Source organism: Hemicordylus capensis, chromosome 5 (assembly GCF_027244095.1).
Source record: "Hemicordylus capensis ecotype Gifberg chromosome 5, rHemCap1.1.pri, whole genome shotgun sequence".
Taxonomy (NCBI): Eukaryota; Metazoa; Chordata; class Lepidosauria; order Squamata; family Cordylidae; genus Hemicordylus; species Hemicordylus capensis.
In genome coordinates, this window is record NC_069661.1 from 170467446 (window position 1) to 170488819 (window position 21374).

The 21374-nt window shown below is 46.3% G+C and overlaps 1 protein-coding gene across 4 annotated transcripts in view; it reads left to right on the plus strand.

Moving 5' to 3' along the window:
- The first annotated feature begins 19000 nt into the window (after positions 1-19000).
- Positions 19001-21374, plus strand: part of LOC128327012 (ankyrin repeat domain-containing protein 26-like) — a 241575-nt gene continuing 239201 nt past the window's right edge. For 3 of the 4 annotated variants that reach the window (XM_053255066.1, XM_053255067.1, XM_053255069.1), the window contains exon 1: positions 19001-19555. In XM_053255066.1, the coding sequence (XP_053111041.1) occupies positions 19311-19555 (245 nt within the window). In that variant the 5' untranslated portion in view covers positions 19001-19310. The remainder of the gene's footprint in view (positions 19556-21374) is intronic. The other variant, XM_053255068.1, reaches the window with a different exon arrangement.

Consider the following 21374-nt stretch of genomic DNA (forward strand, 5'->3'; position numbering starts at 1 on the left):
CCCCCAAGCTGCATACTTGCTCCTTCAAGGGGAATGCAACCCCATCCAGAACCGGTAAAATCTCCTCATCCTGATTGGCTATCCTACTGACCAACATTACCTCCATCTTGTCCGGATTCAGTCTCACTTTATTAGCCCACATCCAACCTATCATGGCTCCCAGCTCCCGATTCAGGACATCCACTGCCTCCCTAGGATCAGGTGACAAGGAGAGATAGAGCTGAGTGTCATCTACTGTATTGCTGACAACTCAGTCCAGGTCCCCGGATGACCTCTCCCAGCGGTTTCATGTAGATGTTAAACAAAATGGAGGACAAGACCGAACCCTGCGGGACCCCACAGGCAAATGGCAATGGAGCCGAGCAATAGTCCCCCAGCACCACCTTCTGGACCCTCCCCCCCAAGAAAGGACTGGAGCCACTCCAATGCAGTACCTCCAATTCCCATACTCAAGAGGTGGTCCAGAAGGATACCATGGTCGATGGTATCAAATGCAGCTGAGAGATCCAGCAGAACCAACAGGGATGCAGTCCTCCTGTCTAGTTCCCGGTGTAGGTCATCCACTAGAGCGACTAAGGCAGTTTCAGTCCCATATCTGGGGCAGAAGCCAGATTAAGAATGATCCAGATAATCCGTATCATCCAAGACCTTCTTCAGCTGGAACGCCACCACGCGCTCTATCACCTTGCCCCAAAAGGCAGGTTAGAGACAGGTCTATAGTTGTCTGGGTTGGAGGCTCAAGGATGGCTTTTTAAATAATGGTCTTACGATCACCTCCTTGACGCACGATGGCATCCTGCCCTCCCTTAATGAAGCATTAATAATTACCTCCAACCATCTGCCTGTACCCTCCCTGGCAGCTTTTATTAGCTATTAAGGGCAAGGGTCAAGAGCACACGATGTTGCCCACACACTGCCCAGGATCTTGTCCACATCCTCAGGCTGCACCAACTGAAAAGAATCCAACACAATAGGACCAGACGCTACCAGAGGCATGTCTGCTGGAACTGCCAAAACTCCTGAGTCCAAATCAGAATCGATGCGAGTGACTTTATCTGCAAAGTGACACGCAAACTGATCACAGCGGGCTGTAGATGATTCCTCCCCCATTACCTGGGGAGATGTGTGAAGCAATGTCTTTGCTACACAAAATAGTTCCGCTGGTCTGCACTGAGCAGAGGCAATGGAGGCAGAGAAAAGGCATTTCTTTGCCACCCCCACGGAGTAGTCCTTAAAGTGGGCTCTGGCTCGTGTTCAGTCAGATTCGTCACAACTCTTCCTCCAGCGTCGTTCCAGCTGTCGCCCAAGTTGTTTCATCACCCTAAGCTCCAAGGAAAACCAAGGAGCTGAACGGGCTCCACCAAGCCAGAGAGGGTGTTTAGGAGCAACCATGTCAACAGCCCGGGCATCTCTCCGTTCCAGAGATCAATCAGAGCCTCGACAGAGTCACCAGCTCCGGACACTGGAAACTCCCTGAGGGCTGTCTGGAATCCAAGCAAATCCATAAGCCTCCGGGGGCGGACCATTCTAATCAGTCCACCACCCCTGCAGAGGGCAGACGGAGCAGTCAAACTAAACCCCACCAGATGATGGGGTTATGACAAGGGAGTTATCTCAAACTCCCCCACCTCCAGATCATTTATTCCCCAGTCGGCAAAAACCAGATCCAGAGTATGTCCTGCCATGTGGGTAGGGCCCGATACCAACTGAGAACAGGCCCATGGTTGCCACGGAGGCCATGAAATCCTGAGCTGCACCTACTAGGGAGGCCTCAGCATGGACATTGAAATCCCCCAAAACAATGAGCTTGGGGGAACCTTAGGCCACCTCCGAAACCACCCCCGCCAGCTCAGGTAGGGAGACTGAAGTGCACCGGGGTGGCCAGTACACCAGCAGAATCCACAGCCTATCTCGGAGGCCCACCCTCAAGGACAAACACTCGAAGGCACCTGGAAATGGGAAAAGACTCTCGATAGATGGCTGCAGTGGCCCCTCCCTCACCCTCCAGGTGGGGCTGTTGCATGATCAGGAAACCTGGAGGACAGAGGTGAGAAAGACCAACCCCGCCCAGCTCATCCAACCAAATCTCTGTCACACATACCAGGTCAGCATGCTCATCCACAATCAAATCGTGGATGAGAGATGTTTTAGCACTGACCGACCTGGCATTCAGCAGCAGCACCCTAATCCTCGAGGGAGTGTTCTCAGAGCTCCCTGGGGCCAGAGGGTTGGGAGAAGAGTTGAAAAAAGGAACAGGCCTCAATTGCCTGGACCATTTCCCCCTGTAATGGCCTGCCCATCTCCCACCACTATACCTCCCTCTGCCCGCTGCCTGTGATATTGCTGCCCCCACTCCATCCTCACTTTTCTGCTCTCCCAGACACATCCCCTCAGCCTGACCAACCACAGCTCCTCTGTTTTATAAAAACGAGGCCCAGGACTCATGCTCTCATTCAAGCTCTCATGCTGGCTTCTTGATGGAAAATGAGGAAGGTCTTCTGGGCCCCAGGCAGCTCGCCCCATGGCTGAGAACCATAAGGAGAGCCCTTGTGCTCTCACCCTTCGGTTAGCGCCAAGAGGCTCGCACCCTTGGGCCAGCCTGCCCTACATAGCAGCAATAGCAGCAGCTCAGAGATGTCACACATCAGGAGAAAGGTGAGGCAGAGGCAAAAACAACAGAGTCAGTGCCCCAGCCCAAGCTGTTCCCTTCCTTCCTTCTCTGGGAAAATGGGCCAGAATGACCCCTTAACAATCAAACTGGATCCCAAAACCAGTGGGATGTGTTGGAGACACTGGAGAACATTTTAGTACTGAAATATTTCCAATAGTACACTTTTATTAACCCCTTCGTGGCTAAAAATGGAACAGAATGGCGGAACAGTCCGCAAAAGCCTGGGTGACTGCACTTTTATTAACCTCTTCAAAGCCAGAATTTGAAGGTGGGATGACCTGCAACAGCCCGGAATGGCCCCCTAAATCAAACTGAATCCCAAAACTAGTGGGATGTGTTGGAGACACTGGAGAACAATTGTAGTACTGAAATATTTCCGATTTTATTCATTCATTCATTCATTCAATTTCTATACCACCCTTCCAAAAATGGCTTGAGGAGGTTTACATTAAAACAAGACAATTAAATCAATTAACCATTAAAAACAGAGACTATAAAACAATTAAAACATTCAAAACAGTTTTAAAACCCTGGAAAACCAGGTTACAGCAAGTTAAAAACATTTACAACAAATTAAAAACCTTGGAAGGCCAGGCCAAACAGATAGGTTTTGAGGGCTCTCCTGAAGGCCAAAAATGAATTCAAATTACAGATTTCTGCAGGGAGTGCATTACACAGAGCAGAAGCAGCTACAAAGAAGGTCCACCTTGGAGTCGCCACCAGACATACTGGTGGTAACTGGAAATGGACCTCCTAAGATGACCTTAATGTGTGGTGGGGATTATGCAGAAGAAGGCACTCTCTAAGGTAACCTGGACCTAAGCCATACACTTTTATTAACCCCTTCACGGTTTCATTAGTACACTTTTATTAACCCCTTCATGGCTAAAAAAGGAACAGAATGGCGGAACAGTCTGCAAAAGCCTGGGTGACTGCACTTTTATTTACCCCTTCAAAGCCAGAATGGTGGAATGACCTGTAACAGCCTGGAATGGCCCCCTAAATCAAACTGGATCAAAAAACCAGTAGGATGTGCTGGTGACACTGGAGAATATTGTACCACTAAAATATTTCCAATATTATTTATTTATTTAGCATATTTTTATACCGCCCCAAACTTACATCTCTGGGCAGTTTACATCAAAAACAGAAAAGTTAAAAAACATTAGTTAAAACAGGTAAATGACAGCAAAGAAATTAAAACATTGGTTAAAATAAATGACAGCAAAAAGTTAAAACATTACAACAATTTAAAACCTTTAAACAATATTTTAAAACAATGTTAAAACTATTTAAACGGTATTTAATTAAAAGCCTGGGTGAACAAATGAGTCTTTAAATATTTTTTAAAAATTGTCAGAGATGGGGAGGCCCTTATTTCAGCAGGGAGTGTGTTCCAAAGCATCGGGGCAGCAACTGAGAAGGCCCGTCCCCGAGTAGCCACCAGACAAGCCAGTGGCAACTGCAGATGGACCTCTCCTGATGATCTCAATAGGTGGTGGGGTTCATGACAAAGAAGACGTTTTTTCAAATACCCAGGGCCCAAGCCGTTTAGGGCTTTATAGGTTATAACCAACAGCTTGTATTTTGCCCGGAAACTTATCGGCAGCCAGTGTAGCTCTTTCAATAGAGGAGTAATATGGTCTCTCCGAGATGACCCAGAGACCAACCTGGCTGCTGCATTCTGAACCAGCTGCACTTTCCAGACTACATACAAAGGCAGCCCCACATAGAGCGCATTACAGTAATCCAGTCTGGAGGTTACTAGCGTATGTACCACTGTCCTGAAGTTGTTTAGCTCAAGAAATGGACTCAGCTGGTATATCAGCCAAAGCTGATAAAAGGCACCTCTGGCCACTGCCTCAACCTGGGACACCAGGGAGAGGCTCGGATCCAGAAGCACCCCCAGACTGCACACCTGTTCCTTCTGGGGAAGTGTGACCCCATCCAGAACAGGCAGATCAAACTCATCTCCCGAGTTTCAACCCCAAACAATAAGTACCTTCATCTTATTTGGATTCATTCTCAGTTTGTTATCCCTCATCCAGTCCATTACTGCCTCCAGGCAGACATTTAGGGAGGTTATGCCTTCTCCCGACGAGGTTGACATGGAGAAATAGATTTGGGTGTCATCAGCATACTGATAGCACCCTGCACCAAATCTCCTGATGATCTCTCCCAGCGGTTTCATGTAGATGTTAAACACCAGGGACACTATGGAACCCTGAGGGATGCCATACATAAGCTCAGATTTTGAAGAACAACAGTCTCCAAGGGACACCATCTGGAACTTGCCCGAAAGGTAGGAAAAGAACCACTGCAATGCAGTGCCCCCCACTCCCAACCCCCTCAGATGCTCCAGAAGGATACTATGGTCGATAGTATTGAAAGCCGCCAAGAGGTCCAAAAGGACCAACACAGTCACACTTCCTCTGTCAATTTCCAATTGGAGATCATCCATCAGGCCGACCAAGGCAGTCTCCACCCAATAGCCCACCCGAAAGTCAGTTTGAAATGGGTCTAGATAATCAGTTTCCTCCAAGACTGTCTGGAGCTGGGAAGCCATGACCCTCTCAATTACCTTGCCCAACCACAGAAGGTTTGAGATAGGCCTGTAGTTAATAAACCCTGAAGGATCCAGGGTAGGCTTCTTTAGAAGTGGTCTAATAATTGCCCCCTTAAGTCTAGGAGGCATCCTTACCTCCCTCAGAGAAGCATTTATGATCTCTACCAGGCCTCCTACAACAATCCCCCTGCTAGATAGTATAAGCCATGTCGGGCAAGGGTCAAGAGAACAGGTGATAGGCCGCACCACTCCAAGCAGCGTGTCTACGTCCTCAGGAGTCACAAACTGGAACTGATCCAACCTAACCACACAAGAGGAGTCGCTGGACACCCCCACATGAGACACTGAAGTAATTGTGGAGATGGTCTAAGTCGGCCTGAATACAAGAGATTTCCTCCACAAAGAATTCATTAAACACATCACAGCAGGTAATCAATGGTTCCAGATTCTGATTCAAAGAAGGAGGGGCATGTACTAGCCCTCTCACAACCCTGAACAACTCTGTTGGATGTGAACTTGCAAATGCAATATGGGCAGAAAGGAACCTGCTACATGTATTGCCTGAGCATAGATCTTCAAATGTACTCTATGTTACAATCGGTCAGATTCGAGTCGAGTCTTTCCCCACTTGTGCTCCAGTCGTCTACCTTGCCGCTTCAGCCCCCGTAGTTCTTCCGTATACCAAGGGGCAAATTTTGCAGCGGGTCAGACAAGATGCTTAGGAGCAATCATGTCCACTGCCCCAGTGAGTTTGCTTTTCCAGTTCTCTACTAGAGCATCAACAGGATAGCCGGCAGAGCCAACACTAAATCCCTCCAAGGCTTCTTGGAATCTTACTGGATCCAATAACCTTCTCGGGCAGACCATCCTAACAGGCCTTTCAGCCCTGCGAAGGTGGGAAGTGATTGTGAGTCCAACCTTAACCAGATGGTGGTCCGTCGATGACAATAGGGAATTATCAGGAGTCCCCACCCATGGAATACCACCCTGATCAGAGTGAAATACCAAATCAAGCGTGTGACCAGCAATGTGCATCAGTCCCAAAACCACTTGGGATAGGCCCATAGTTGTCATGGCTGCTATGAACTCCTGAGCTGCCCCAGACAAATTGGTCCCAAAATGAACATTGAAGTCCCCCAGCACCAAGCCCGAGACCAAGGCCATCAGCTCAGTTAGGGAATCCATTGCGCAGTAGGGCAATCAGTACACCAACAAAAATCCCAATCTATCTCTGGTCCCCAAACTTAGGTACACACATTCGATATGGTCTGGCACCTCAACAGGGATCCTGGTAACAGAGATGTTATTCTTATAGACCAACATAACCTCTTCTGTTCCCCACTACCACCAGAATTACACTTTTATTAAACCCTTCACAGGCCATAATGTTAGCAAAACGGCCTGCCTAACTGTCAAACCGGATCCCAAAACACTGGGATGTGCTGGAGACACTGGGGGACAATATTGCAACCCTGAAATATTTCTAGTATTACACTTTTATTAAACCATTCACAGCCAAAAATGCAACGGAATGGCAGCATGACCTGCAGAGCCTGCTTAGCAAAGGAGACAATTCATGCTCACTACCTCAAGACCAGCTCTCCACTCTTCACACTGATGTAGTATTCAGCAAAACATCAGTAAACCTGCAACATATCTATGATGGAAATAATCCATTACCAATAAGTAAGCAAGGTGTAAAATAGCATAGCAAAGGACAGGCTGTCAAGATGAAAGCATGTGTCAGTAATTGTAATGGGACCTTCGCAGGCAAGTGTGGATGAATTCACAGGATATACCTCGCTCCCATCCTGGTTCCCATTCTGACTAACAAAACGCTTGTGGAAGGATGTCACACTTGTGCAATATCCTGGCCCAAGGCTACTTGCACTATGTCTGGAGCTTGCATTTGAGACTAGTATTGCACTATTGCTTGTGCAGCAGTGTACTGTAGGGATGTGCATGAAACCATATGGCACTCCATTCTAGGAGCACCAAACCAGTTCCATGGACCAACATTCGAGCCAGTTCAAAGGTGGGGTGGTGGATAACTTTAAGGGTGGGGAAGGGTGCTCTCACCCTCCTGCTGTGTCTCCTGCACCAGCGCTGTGTATTAAAACAGTCCAGTGGGGCGGCAGCTTGAACTAGAAGTTCCCTGTGCGTGTGCACACACCATAAGTGTGTGCATTTCATGTGTGTGTGCATGTGCACACGTACAACGTGCACACCGGGAAGTTCTGGTCACTTCCGATTCAAGGAAGCAACAGGGTGGCAGGGAGGTACGCTGCTGCCCCGCCGGGACTGTTTGAATACACAGCGCCAGCAGGGGAAACATGGCAGGAAGGATAAGAGCACCCTCCCCCACTCTTAAAGTTATCCACCTCCCAACTTCAGACCAACAGGCACCCGTTCTGTGCACATCTCCAGTGTACTGCGCAACAATGTTAAACTGCAGCATGGCTTATTTTTTTTAAATCAAACTTTTGTGCAGTTGCACAAACAGCTGGATTTTTTAGCACAACTATGTGATCTTCTTGGCTAGTGGAACTTTGCTCGTAATGCAAGTGCTTCATTAGGATACAAACTGAGCCACTATATTTATGCTACCTGCACATATTGCCCCAGCCAGACCTCAAACAGAGGCAGCCCTGCACTCTCTTCACCTCAAGGTAAATTCCTGTGGAAAAGTTCCCCATCATTTAAGCTTCATTTAAGCTCCACATTAAAACCTTAAGTGGAGATTAAGTGATATATAAATCACTCTAAGCTAAGGTTGGCAACCTTAATTCAAACTGTGTGTGTGAGGGAGAGGGAGAGGGAGATCATCTTTTCTAATATTAAATGTGAAAATGCAACATCAAGTTGCCTCAACTATGCCTGCAGGAAATTAAAAAATAAATACAGCTCAGTGTCTGGTACTACAATTTCTTTGGCAAGTAAACCTATTTTGTTGGTTTATTTTAAATTTACCAGAAAAAAAGAAAAGCATTTTTCAAAATGACAAATATTTTAATTAAAGTATTGTCATTGCACTCTTCCCATTTCTTAAAGCAGAGAGAAGTTCCAGGGACAGTGCTATCCAGATCTGGTTTTTCTTTGGATGAGAAAGCAGGGCACACTCAGGACATTTTTGTAATACTTGTTTGTTTGTTTGTTTGTTTGTTTGTTTGTTTGTTTGTTTGACTTGCAAACACAGTAGGGCATAAATGGGCAACAAATCACTACCCCACATCAGATATGCAGGGAAAAAACCAAATTGATTTTGCCAGCTCACAGCTTTCCCTCTCTGCTTTAACAAACTGCAAAATGCTCTCTCTCTGTCTGTCTCTCCCTCTCAACTCTCATAGATATACCATAGAAAAAACAGGTGGCTTACCTGTAACGGATGATCCTTGAGTGATCCTAGGTATTCCCATCATGGGGATACAGTCCTGTGCAGGAACCCATTTGGGAAGATTCCAAAGCTTCGTGCGGCACTCCCGACTCCTACAGCAAGCATGCATCCGTCAGAAGGGTGGGCGGAGCACCACTCTCCTTGGTTCCTCGATGACCACTGGACTTCAGTGACCATCATAAGAGGAACTGAAGAAAGTAAGTGAGAGAACAGGTAAGTAAAATCTTAGATGTTGCCCAGAGCATGACCTCCCAGAAAGAGTGGAGCTAGAGTGAATACCTAGGATCACTCAAGGATAATCTTTTACAGGTAAGCAACCTGTTTATCCTTGATGTGATCCCAGTGTATTCACACCACTGGGCGATTAGCAAGCTCCTACAGGAGGAGGGTTTCTTGGACTTATCTCATGCATTGTTAAGACAGAATTTGCTTCAAGACACTCCTCCCAAAACGTGTATCCTTGGAGGACTGTAGGTCCAACGCACAGTCTTTAATGAAGGGGTGGTCCGAAGACCTGGCTGCAGCTCTCCGGATCTCAGTCATGGAGATGCCTGATAGGTTGGTGACTGAGGAAGCTAGTGCTCTTGTAGAGTGGGCCCTAATGCCCTTGGGTGGGTCCTTGCCTTGAGACTTGTAGGCCTCCACTATAGCTTGGACAATCCAATGGGACAAGCATTGGTGAGTGATTCTCGTGCCCTTCTTGTCTTTTGTCTGATTGTTCACGTATGCAATGGCTGTTGTGTTGTTCATCACAAGTTGGACTACTTTGCCCTGTAACATCGGCCTGAAGGCCTTCAAACCCAGGAAGCACTCCAACAGCTCTAACACTTTTATGTGGAATAGCTTCTGAGTGCCAATCCAAGACCTGTTCACTTTCTAAGTTTGGCAGTGGGCTCCCCACCCTTTGTTGGAAGCATCCAAAGTCACAATCATCTGCAGAAAACATGGTTGGAAGGGAATTTCAGGTTTTCCCGAAAGGACCACCACAGGAGAGAGTTTCAAATGGCTTGTGGTATATGCATAAGCTGTTTCAGGGAGCCGTAAAGGAGATTGAAATTCCTCAAAAACCAAAGTTGCCGGAGGCTCATGCGTAGTTTCGCATGGGCAACTGCACTGGTACAAGAGACCAGTAAAGAGACCAGTAAGAGCCCAGTAAAATTTGTACCTGTTGTGCAGTCCTTGTAGGGGTTGAGAGGGCCATGTTTACGTGATGCAGCAGCTTGAGCATCCATTCTTCCAGAAGGAAAACCTTCTGTTTGGTTGCATCCAACAAATCTCCTATAAACAGGATGGACTTTGCAAGAGTCATCTCTGACTTGTCATTCACATAGATGCCTAAGTCTTTGAGGGTGAGCAGAAAAGACTTTAAATACTGCTCCAGTTTGTCCTTGGACTGGGCTATCAAATCCCAGTCATCCAAATATGGGTATACCTCCAGACCAAGGTGACAGAGATGAGCAGTCACCACAGCCATCACTTTGGTAAACACCCCCAGGACAGTGGAGAGTCCAAAGGATAGGACTTTGTATTGGTAGAATTGAGGGCCAACCATGAAACGAAGGTATTTCCTGTGTTTTGGATGGATCTGGACATGAAAGTAAGCATCTTTTAAATCAATGGCAACAAACCATCTGTCTCCCACCAGGAGCTGAATTATGGATGCAATGGAGATAATGCAGAATTTGCTTGTTTGTACAAATTTGTTGAGTGCCCAGAGGTCCAGGATAGGACAAAGTCATCCGTTCTTCTTTGGCACTTGGATATATCTGGGGGGGGGAACTGCTCTCCTGGGTGGCTGGGCCCTGGGGGGATGGGTTCTATCACATCTCTCTCCAAAAGTGACACCATCTCCACTTGTAGAGCGGGCATAGGATTGGTGGGTTGTATACACATGAACCAGGGGAGTGTATGAAATTGTATGGCATAGCCCAATAGGACTATGGAAAGCACCCATTTGTCGATAGTTATGAGTTTCCAATTGTCCAGATGATGAAATATCATGGGTACTTGTGCAGGAATGTCTACAGAGGTTCACCTAGGTAATTTTGGAGCCTGGACCTAAAGGCCTCTGGAGGCCCCTCCCTTAAAATTAAGCATCATCATGTTCGGCCGGATGAGCACACCACCTGGGACAGACTAAAGAGGATTTGGGAGCCCCCAGGGGCTGTGAAGGCCCTGGACTTCGGCCCAGAAGTCCAGGAGTAAGAGCGCCTCTGAGTGTCTAAGTTATCAAAAGACCCTGTTTAGAGTTCTCACCCTGTTTGGGACATTGAGTATTGGATTTCACCCTAAGGTGGTAAGGTTTAGAGGAGGGTTTCAAAGACTTCTTGAAGTCATGCTTATCAGTGAGTTTGTATTGAGACTGATATTTCCCATAGGCAGCATTCAATGCATAGGACTGCTTTGGCTTAGAATGATAGCCAGTCTGAGTAGTTAAGACTGCAAATGACTTAGCAGTCAATTTTGATTTTTTAAAAAAACTTTTCAAAGGTTTCATCAGTTTCGGAGCTGAAGAAACCTTCACCCTCTATGGCGAGATCCTCAATTTCCCCTGGTCTCATATTGCAAGGTGGAGGAGTGAAGCCAGGCGTGACAACAGAGGGCAATCAAACCTGCCATATTTTGTTGACTCACAGTCCATTAGATGGCGGGCCATGCTAATCTGCTGTCTGGTGATATCAGCGGATCTATTCTGGAGCTCCTTGGCTTTAGTTTGCATGTCCTCTGGCCTGGTCTCAGCAAGCTCCTCACATAAGAAGTGCTGATAGCGCGACATGCATGCAGTGTAATTAGCAATATGCATTGCAAGTGTGCTGGTCGAATAGAAATGTCTCCCAATGGAGTCCAACTTACGACGTTCCTTTTCAATTGGGGCTGCATTGATGCCCGCCGGAACGAGAAGAAGAGGAGTCATTTATTTCCAATGAGATGGGCTGCAGGTGTTCACAACCCTCTTCCTGGGTTGTGAGGTATTCACAACCCTCTTCCTGGACTTTGTACATATTTTCAAGTCATCTTGAAGAGGGGGCCGTAATAGACGGTTTCTTCCAGGCTTGCTTGTAAGCCTGTAAAAGTACCGGTAGCATAGGTAAGGCGGTGGGTTGGAAAGTTTTTGCAGTTTGCAAGAACTTATACATGGGATCCTAAATGTTTGTTTGTTTGTTTGTTTGTTTGTTTAACATATTTTTATACCGCCCAAAACTTACGTCTCTGGGCAGTTTACAACAAGATTAAATACAGTAAAACATTAACTAAAAACAAAAACAAGAAATTTAAAAATAAGAAATTCAAAACACAATTTAAAATTTTAAAGCAATATTATAAAAACAACATTAAAACAATCAAAACAATATCAGTTAAAAGCCTGGGTGAACAGATGCGTCTTTAAAGACTTTTTAAAAGTTGTCAGAGATGGGGAGGCTCTTATTTCACTAGGGAGCACATTCTAAATCCTCGGGGCAGCAACAGAGAAGGCCCGTCCCTGAGTAGCCACCAGACCAGCCGGTGGCAAATGCAGACGGACCTCTCCTGATGATTTCAACGGGCGGTGGGGTTCATGATGAAGAAGATGTTCTCTTAAATACCCAGGGCCCAAGCTGTTTAGGGTTTTATAGGTTATGACAAACACCTTGTATTTTGCCCAGAAACATATCGGCAGCCAGTGTAACTCCTTCAATACAGGAGTAATATGGTCTCTCCTAGATGACCCAGAGACCAGTCTGGCTGCCTCATTCTGGATCAACTGTAGTTTCCAGACTACATACAGGGGTAGCCCCACATAGAGAGCATTGCAGGAATCCAGTCTGGAGGTTACCAGCAGATGTACCACTGTTTTGAGGTCGTCTGTCTCAAGAAATGGACGCAGCTGGCGTATCAGCCAAAGCTGATAGAAGGCACTTCTGGCTACTGCCTCAACCTGGGACACCAAGGAGAGACTTGGATCCAGAACCACCACTAGACTGCGTACCTCTGGTTCTCAGTGACCTGTTTTAAGGCTAAGGCCCAAGATCTTGGCCATGTATGAGATCAAGATGTGATAATTCTTATGTTCCTCCTTAGTTGGTTCAGAGGCTTTTTAAGCACCTCATCGTCCGGGGACGGGTCTGATGGGGCCTCAGTGGTTTGTGAGTCAGTGTCCGGTGTAGGGTCCTCAGGGACAGGGGAGGGTACACCAAATGATGGTGTACCTTGTGGTGCATTTTCCGGGGGTACTGAAGCCTGACTTTGTGGTTCAGCTGGCAAAATATGTTGTACAGGTGGAAGTACTGGTGCCATTGGACATGGTGGTCTGACAGTCGGTGCAAGATGTGACTCTGGGTTGGTCTGTATCGACATCGTAGCTTGAGTTGTATGGAACAACATTGGGCCAGAGGTGACTGTATGTGTCACGTTCCTGGAACGATGAAATTCTTGGGGGCGTAAAAGATGCCCTCATTCCTTACGGCCTTAGCATAACACATTACACATAGAGGTTGAGCGTAATTATCAGTATCCATAAAGCTGTCAAAGGATGGATGGGGTGTCAAAGGAAAAGGCTGATAAGACTTGCTTTGATAGGCACAGACAACACCTCCTTGGTGGTGCCATTGTGATGAAGTAGGGTGCATAGAACTATATGAGTGTAGCACTCCAGGGCTTCTCAGTTTTCCACTTAATCAAAATATGTCTCTTATCTTCCATCAGATGGCTATGAGAGACAGGAGAAAAAGGTGGGGTCCTCGGGACTTCAACAACATCATCGGTATCGCTGAGGTCGATGATATTGGGATGGGATGGAGAAAACAGATAGACACTCTGAGACAGGGTCACATTTACCTTTGAAGGTAGAGCCAAGATATTACACAGGGGGACTTCAGTTATACCGACAGTGAGCAGCTGGTCATTAGGGAGTCTAGAATCAGCATCACTTCATGTCATGGTTCTTGTATAGGCACACTTTTCAGCTTTGGTATCGTAGATTTCCATACTGAAGATGGTAACACATTTCCTGACATTGACTTGCTCAATATCGGTACTTACTTTGGTAGCAAAGGCATCAATGTTGATATGTTGGCATCAATGGGTTTCAGGTGCTTGGATTTTGAAGATTTCCCAGTGCTGACTGTTTCGACGTCGAGGGCTTCAGGTCCAACTTTGTTTTCTTAGGGGAGGTAGACATTGAAGCAGTAGATGAAGAGTTGGCATGCCATTTCATATTGGATTTAGCCTTTCCTGGTTTGACTTCTTTCAGAGTTGAGGAAGAGGGCTTTGGCACTTTTTCCTTCAGAGGCAAAGGGCAACTGGATCTCGGACTCGAGGTATTCTGAGTAGGGGTCAGTGTCGACTTTGCCATATCTTTAGAGAATTTCACATATGGAGTCATTGCCTTTGACATCGAAGGAACAGTTGGCTTCTATACCAGAGTGGCCAACAAACTCGACATTGGGACTCCACCTTGGGATTGCTTTAATGAAAGGCAGTATACAAATTTAACAATAAATAAATAAATTATAGAGGGCATCTTTTTAACCTAAAAAGTCTTTTTTTTTTTTAGTTTGCTTATAATACTCTTGACAGATTTTACAGTTTTCTGTGTTATGTTCTGCTCCTAGACAGAGAAGACACAAAGAATGCCAATCTGAGGAGGGGAAAGCTGTGTTACATTTTCTGCACCTCTAAACATATTTTTCTTTCTCTTTCACTTATCTGAATGGCTGAGGTGGTGAACCCCAGCCAAGCAGAAGAACCTTCTGAGGCATATGTACTGGTCGGCGGTCAGAAAGAAACTGAGGAGAGCAACGCTCCACTCGCCCTTCTAACAGATGCATGTGTGCTGTGGGTAGAGTTGGGAGGGCTGCACGAAGCTTTAGAATTTTCCCACATGGGCTCCTGAGCAGGCGCGTTTCCCAGTGGTGTGAATACACTGGGATCACCTCAAGGATCAAATAGATTTCCCACCTAGGAAACTATATCCTAACCCTTTAAAGAATAATCAACCAACCATTCTGGACTATTAATCAGTAAAATAAGTAATTGTTCAACTTAGTTCTGCACTAGTCAGATGTCACTTTGAGTAGTGTCCGGTTCTGGGCTCTGCATTTTAAGGTGGATGTTGATAAACTGAAATGGGTTCAGGGAAAGACAGTAAAGATAGTTATGTCATTCACACTATCAAATACTGTGTTCTGTCCAGGTTTGGGAGCTGTGTGTTCTCCCAATTTTTGTGTGGAAGCAAGCTAAGAGGAAAACCTGGGTAGGAATGATTGTGTGGAAGCAAGGTAGGAAGGAAGGCTACCCAGGTTTTCCGCCCACTTTGCTTCCACACAACCAAAAATTGGAAGCGCACACAGCTCCCAAACCGGAGTAGAACACAGTTTTTGACTGTGTGAATGATTTCAGTGAGAGGTCTGGAAACCAAGTCTTATTATCCATTCCTCCTGAGCTCATTTCCAGCCAGTGTTTGCTGGCTGACAGCATTTATTTCCCTTCCTCTCCCTCACTGGAGGGAGAGGAAGAGAAATAAATGCTGTTACACAGCAAGCACTGGCTGGAAATGAGCTCAGGAGAGCTTCCTCGGGGCTTTCTGGAGCCCAGCCATGCCCCTTTTGTGTGGGACGTCATGTGCAAAAGGGTGTAGAGCCCATGCAAGCTCTCCCAAGCTCTTTTTCAGCCAGTGCTTACTTGCTGGCAGCATTTATTTCCCTTCCTCTCCCTCCAGCGAGGGAAAGAAAGGGAAATAAACGCTGTCAGCCAGCACACACTGGCTGGAAATGAGCTTGGGAGAACTTGAAGAAGCTTTATGGAACCCGAGCCATGCCCCTGTTCACGTGACATCATGCGCACATGAGTGTGGCTGGGAAGGCACCCACACGGGGGTGTCACTGGTGGGTCCACCGGCGGGGCTGCGCACTTGGCTCTGCCCCTGGTAGGATTGTAACCTAACAGTGCAATTGTGTGCATGTTTACTCAGAAATTAGTTGCAATGGGACTTACTTGCAGGTACATCTACACAGGGTTGCAGCCTAAATAATTAACCAGAGATTGGTGTAGCTCAGACTGCATATACCCTGTGTATTTGTGAAAGCATATATATCCAAAAAAGTATGAGTTGATCACATATCAGATGATCTCAGCCAAACTGCTTTGATTTAAATCTGAATGCTGTAAGCTGCTCTGAGCTTGTCAGGAATAGAGGGATATAAATGTAACAAACAAACTTTTGAAATCTCTATCTTGCTATTGTCCCCATTCTTAAATGTGCACAAGACATGCGTGTTTTGTTTTTATTTGTTTAAAATAAAAAGAGCAGCTTTAGACCAGCATTTAAATACCTACAGTTCTCTCAGATATTGTATTTATGTGTGTACCAAGGAGCTGTTGGTGTTGCATATAGAGCTAGCTCGTTTTTATTAACAGCCCCATGAGGTTGGTAAGATTAAAAGAGGAAAAAAAGATGGCCTTAAGTGGCAAATTCCATTGAAAATATTTAAGATTATTTTGTTCGGCCTTATTCAGTCTCTTCCTCCTTCCATTCTTTTTGCAGAGTCAACAGGATCTTTATATCCTGCCATTCCTCCCAGGAATTCAAGGCAGTGCACATGATTTTTGATCACCACTTTTGTCTTTACAACTCTGTGAGGCAGGTTTCGGCTGACAGAGTGATTGGCCGAGGTTATGCAGTGAGCTTCATGGCTCTGAGCCCAGGTCTCCCCAACCCTAGTCCAATACTCTAACCCCTACACCACATTGCCTCTCAGTTGTTCCGTTGTGTGGGGTATTGATTGTAGAAGAAAAAGGAGATTCCAATTCCCATTTTAGCTGTGGTATTGCTGGGAAACTGTGATTGTTGCCAGTTTGTGTGCTCTTGTTTGTTTCAGTGCATTATTAATTGAGGCTGAAATCCTATGTTTGCTAACCTTGGAGTAAGTTCTATTAACCACAATGGGCCTTACTTTCAAATAGACATTAATAGGACTACAGTGTATTTTTAAAAAGATACTTTTTTAAAAAAACCCTAATTATTTTTGGGGAAAGGGCCCTGTATCTTTTGAGGATGGATCTGAGGCCGACCCTGAGGCAGACCCATCAGACTGAGTATAGATCTGAGCCAGACCCTAAGCCTGGGCCCCATATCTTTTAGGTACCTAAGAAACCCCCTACATAGATCTCCCAAGAATTTCTTTCCATTTCACTCCTCCAGCCAGCCAGAAGTGCGGAAATCCTTCTGCTGTGTCAGCTAACATATTCAGTAACCGTTATTTACTCTGGAAAGAGGGTGCAGGAAAATATTGAAAGATTACATCATCAACTCCCCATGCAGGCGCGTAACAATGATAGGGCAAGGGGAGACAGTTGTCTGGGGGCCCCACTGCCTGGAGGTGCACCCCAGAGGCACCTCATGTGACTCCTCATTGCCCCCTGCCCAGCCCCAAGGCCCCTCAGCCACTTGCCCTCTTCGCCGTCTCTCCTGCTTGTTCTGCTGGCCCGCAATCGAAGCAGCAGGCAAGCTGCAAAGAGCTCCTTTTCTCCCGCCTCTCAGCTGATCGGCGGGTGGGCGGGGCTTCCACGGAGGCCTCCGTGTAGGCCGCAGTGAAGCCTGAACTCGAGTAGGGCCCAAGCAAGCCAGGAAGGAGGAGGCAGCCAGAGTGTTCTCTGCAGCAGAAGACCCCCTGCTGCCCTGCTCAACCCAGACCAGCATTTGCCAGGTAGAGTGTGAACTCCTTTTTGTGGTTACCTTTCCCGCCCCCCCCCCAATATATAGGGATCTGCTTGCCATAGGGCTTGGATATGGGGGTGGGGGAGGAGGGATCGAGAAGTCTCTGAATATTTATTTTGAAACAGCTTGGAAAATTTGCTGACTTAAAAAAACTATCTAAAAAGTCCTATAAGTGGCTTGTTTCATGGCAGAAAATTGCAAAAACTTCTGGAACAGTATTTTATTAATTTTATTCATTCATTCATTCATTTATAAATGCACTTATGTTCAAGTTGTTTTGCAACCCAGAAGGTCTGAGTGAGAACTGTGAAGCATGTGTGGTGCTTTTATTTTATTTTTCTTGTGTGTGAACTGCTCCCCAATAACTTGCAGGGACTTCAGGGTAAATCTGGCCAACATGTGAATGCAGCACCTCCATTCCAGAGGAGATGTGTCTTAAAGGGCTTTAAAAGCCTCCTGTGAAAAACCTCCTGCAATCAAACTTGACTGAATTTGTTCAGAATTCTGAGAAAACAAACATAGGCTCACCCTGCATGGTTGAAAGTCTCCTTTGCTAATCTGCAGCGAGGGGCCCATTTTAATCATTCATCTTTCTAGTGTGTTCTAGGCATTAAAAGTAATACAAATGTATAGTACTCAATGTATATCACTATATATTGTGACGTGTGTGTGTGTATTCAGTGAAATGTATTTGCAGGCAGCATACTTATTTTGGAATATCAGACTTAAATCCTTGGGGGCCTGGGGTGTGCGGAGGCCCTGGACTTTGGGGGGGGGCCATTTTAAAATCTTGTCTCTGGGCCCACTCCAACCTTGCTACGCCCCTGTCCCCATGATTTACATTAGCCTTTTGTTTGGCCTATAATTGCTTTGAGAAACATGCCTAGCGAGCAAGAGGTTTTGGGTTTGAATCCCCACTGGTATGTTTCCAGACGAAGGGAAACACTTACATTGGCCAGCAGAGATACAGGAAGATGCTGAAAGGCATCATCTCATACTATGCGGGAGACAGCAATGGTAAATCCCTCCTGTATTCTACCAAAGACAACCACATGACATGGCTCTATGGTTGCCAGGAGCTGACACTGACTCAACGGCACAACTTTACCCTTAGCACACCACAATTTCTCAGACTGTGATGGTTGCTTCCGATAATAACAACATTCTGTATGATCTCCATACATTAACGCCTTCAAGAAGTGCCCCTACCTAAGTGTGCATGAGATTGCCAGGGCATAGAGTATATACGACTAAATCTACGTCTGTGCCTCAGCAGAGGGATGGAGAGAGAACAAACGTTACAGGACTGTTCAGACGATCTACCAGAAACAATCAACAGCCCAACTTCTGTTGTTTTATAATGATGTCAAGTTTTTAGTTGCACAGAACTCTTTATCAAGCAGGCTATAAAAGTGCAGCTAAATCTTCGGTATAGAAAGAAGGAGAACGTTCAAATTAGGCTGATCCGTGTGCGGCGATAATATAGATATTGACAAACTGCTGCCATCATCATCACGAAGTCGCTCGCCAGCCTCTTCCTCACGGTCCCGCGCCAGAATACGAGACGGAGAGGCTAGGAGCAAGAGTCTGGCTGTGGCGCATGCGTTCTGAGCAAGGACTCCTTGACGGCGGCCGTGTTGCCACACAAGCGCCCCTGAATACGCATGCGTACTGTTTCCTCAGGCGAAGCCTCCGTTGTCCTCCTGGTCTCTCTCTCTGTGGCATCTCTCCCTCCCTCACGTGTTGCTGGAGGGAGCCCCCTCCTCCCCCACCCCGGCTGAAGAGGGCGCGCGCGCGCGCTCTAGAACGTCCCAGCTGCCCTCAACGGCCGGTCAGCGACCGGTTTCTGGGCTGGCCACTCGGGACTCCGTCAGGCGCGCTTAGTCCTTCCTTTTGCCGAGGCGAGGAGGAGTCTCGGGGCGAGGGACCGGTGTACTCCACTGCCGCCGCCGCCGCCTCCTTCCTCGGCCAGCCGGGCGGGAGGATGAAGAAGATCTTCGGGTTCGGGAAGAAAAGGGAGAGGCAGCAGTCTCCCTCCCGGCCAGCGTCAGGCGGGGCGACTGCCTCCCCCAGCGGCGGCGAGGGCGGCAGCCTCAGCGGAGGAGGCTATGAGGTGTGGAGGAGCAAGGACCTGGGCAAGCTGCACCGGGCAGCAGCCACCGGGGACCTGAAGAAACTCCAGCAGCTCGTCAGGAAGCACGACCTCAACCAGCTGGATAAAGCCAACAGGTGGGGAGAGGCCAGGGCGGCGTCCCCCCTCGTCTTCCCGACTCCTCCTGCTGCTCCTCCCCTCTCGCTCTCCTTGGGTTGCGGCTTCGGGTTTTAGGGTTCATTATTCACATGCATGGGGCGAAAGCGAGCAACCATTCAGCGGCGATGGAGTACAGAAGTAGCCACCCCAGTATTGTCGCCGTCTCATTTGCCTCCCACCTTCCCCCTCGCGGAGCATCGATAGGGGCTCTCCCACTTTATGATTTTTCTTCTCATCACAGTGACCTCGTGGAACATGTTAAGTCGAGTGGTAGTGACTGGTCCAGACTAACTCAGTGCTGTGATTTATAAACTTTGAGCAGGAGATCTGGGGTCCCAACTGACACTAACTCACTACTATACCACACTTTTAAAGTACAAGAACTTGTGTACTTGTAAACAGAGACTGCTTTTTCTTTTAGATCTAAATTGAGTGTCACTTTATGGTGATTTTTAAAAAATGTTACAGAAGGCACTTTTTTGTAGTAGATAATGTGCAATCTGTGTGACAATCTGCATGTGGTTGTCATTTTCCTACAGGGAAGTGCCTTTCTTTTATTTTTACTTTCTGGCCTTGGGGGAATGCAAGATGTCTTACAACAGTAAATCAGTGTGGTGTAGTAGTTAGAGTGTAGGACTGGGGAGACCTGAGTTCAAATTCCTGTTCAGGCATGAAACTCAGTAGATGACACTGGGTCAGTCTCTTACCTTCCAGCCTAACCTATCTTACAGGATTGTTGTGAAGATAAACATAACTATACACACTGTTCTGGGCTCCTTGGAGGAAGAGTGGGGTATACATGTAAAAAATAAATCAAGCAAATAAAAACCAATACAATCAGAATTTTTTAAAAAAACTATATCTAAAATCAGTGAGAGAAAACCGCAAGCGTTATCCCCTAAAATGACACGGCTGACTAAATGTAAAATGGATTAAAAGCCATGTTAAAGGTTTTCACTTGTTGCCAGTAACAGAAAATGAATGGTTTAGGTGCAAAACGAGCCTCCAGAGACAGGGAGTTCATTCCATATGGTATTTAATGTGTCTGAGAGGTCCAATGGAACTAATAAGGATATACTTACTTCCTTTGTCTAGTTCCTGGTGCAGATCATCAGTCTTGGTGACTAATGTCATTTCGGTGTCAATGTCAGGGTATTGTACTACATAAAGGTACCCTGAATTAAAGTTCTCGGTTTCAGCGGTAACCATATAAGCATGTACCTTTGTGTTCCCTTTAAGTCTTGTCTTTATGTCAAACAACTATTTCTTCTTGCAGCTATGATTATTACAAATTCGATAATACTTGTTCATATACAAAGTAGTTTACAGTTCTATTGCAAATTGTACAAGTTATAACTCTCCCTCTATACTCCCCCCTTATTAAAAATAGTATTCTAGCAGTACAAATATTATCTTCTTCTCTTGAGAATTGTTCTGAATATGCTTTGTCACCAGTTGGCAGAATAGTTGACAGTTCTTTGGCATCTGGGAATTTTTCAAATGTCTTTGTATATTAATCCCAATGCCTAATAATTGTGGGTGCTCCTTAATTAGAAAAAATACCCTTAACATATTATTTTGGAGAAACAATTTCTGTGATCAGGATCCTCCCCAGTTGTTCCTAATAACATTAGATCTGCAACTGTTGGGCATAGGGAAGTTGCAAATGGATTCGAATGGATCTGAGCACACTGGTTGATATCCTGACTACCAATTGTCCACATTCTAAGCAGCTGTGGGCACGTAGCGAGAGCCTGTACACTACTCCATTGCGTTGAGTTCAGTTGTACAAGAACG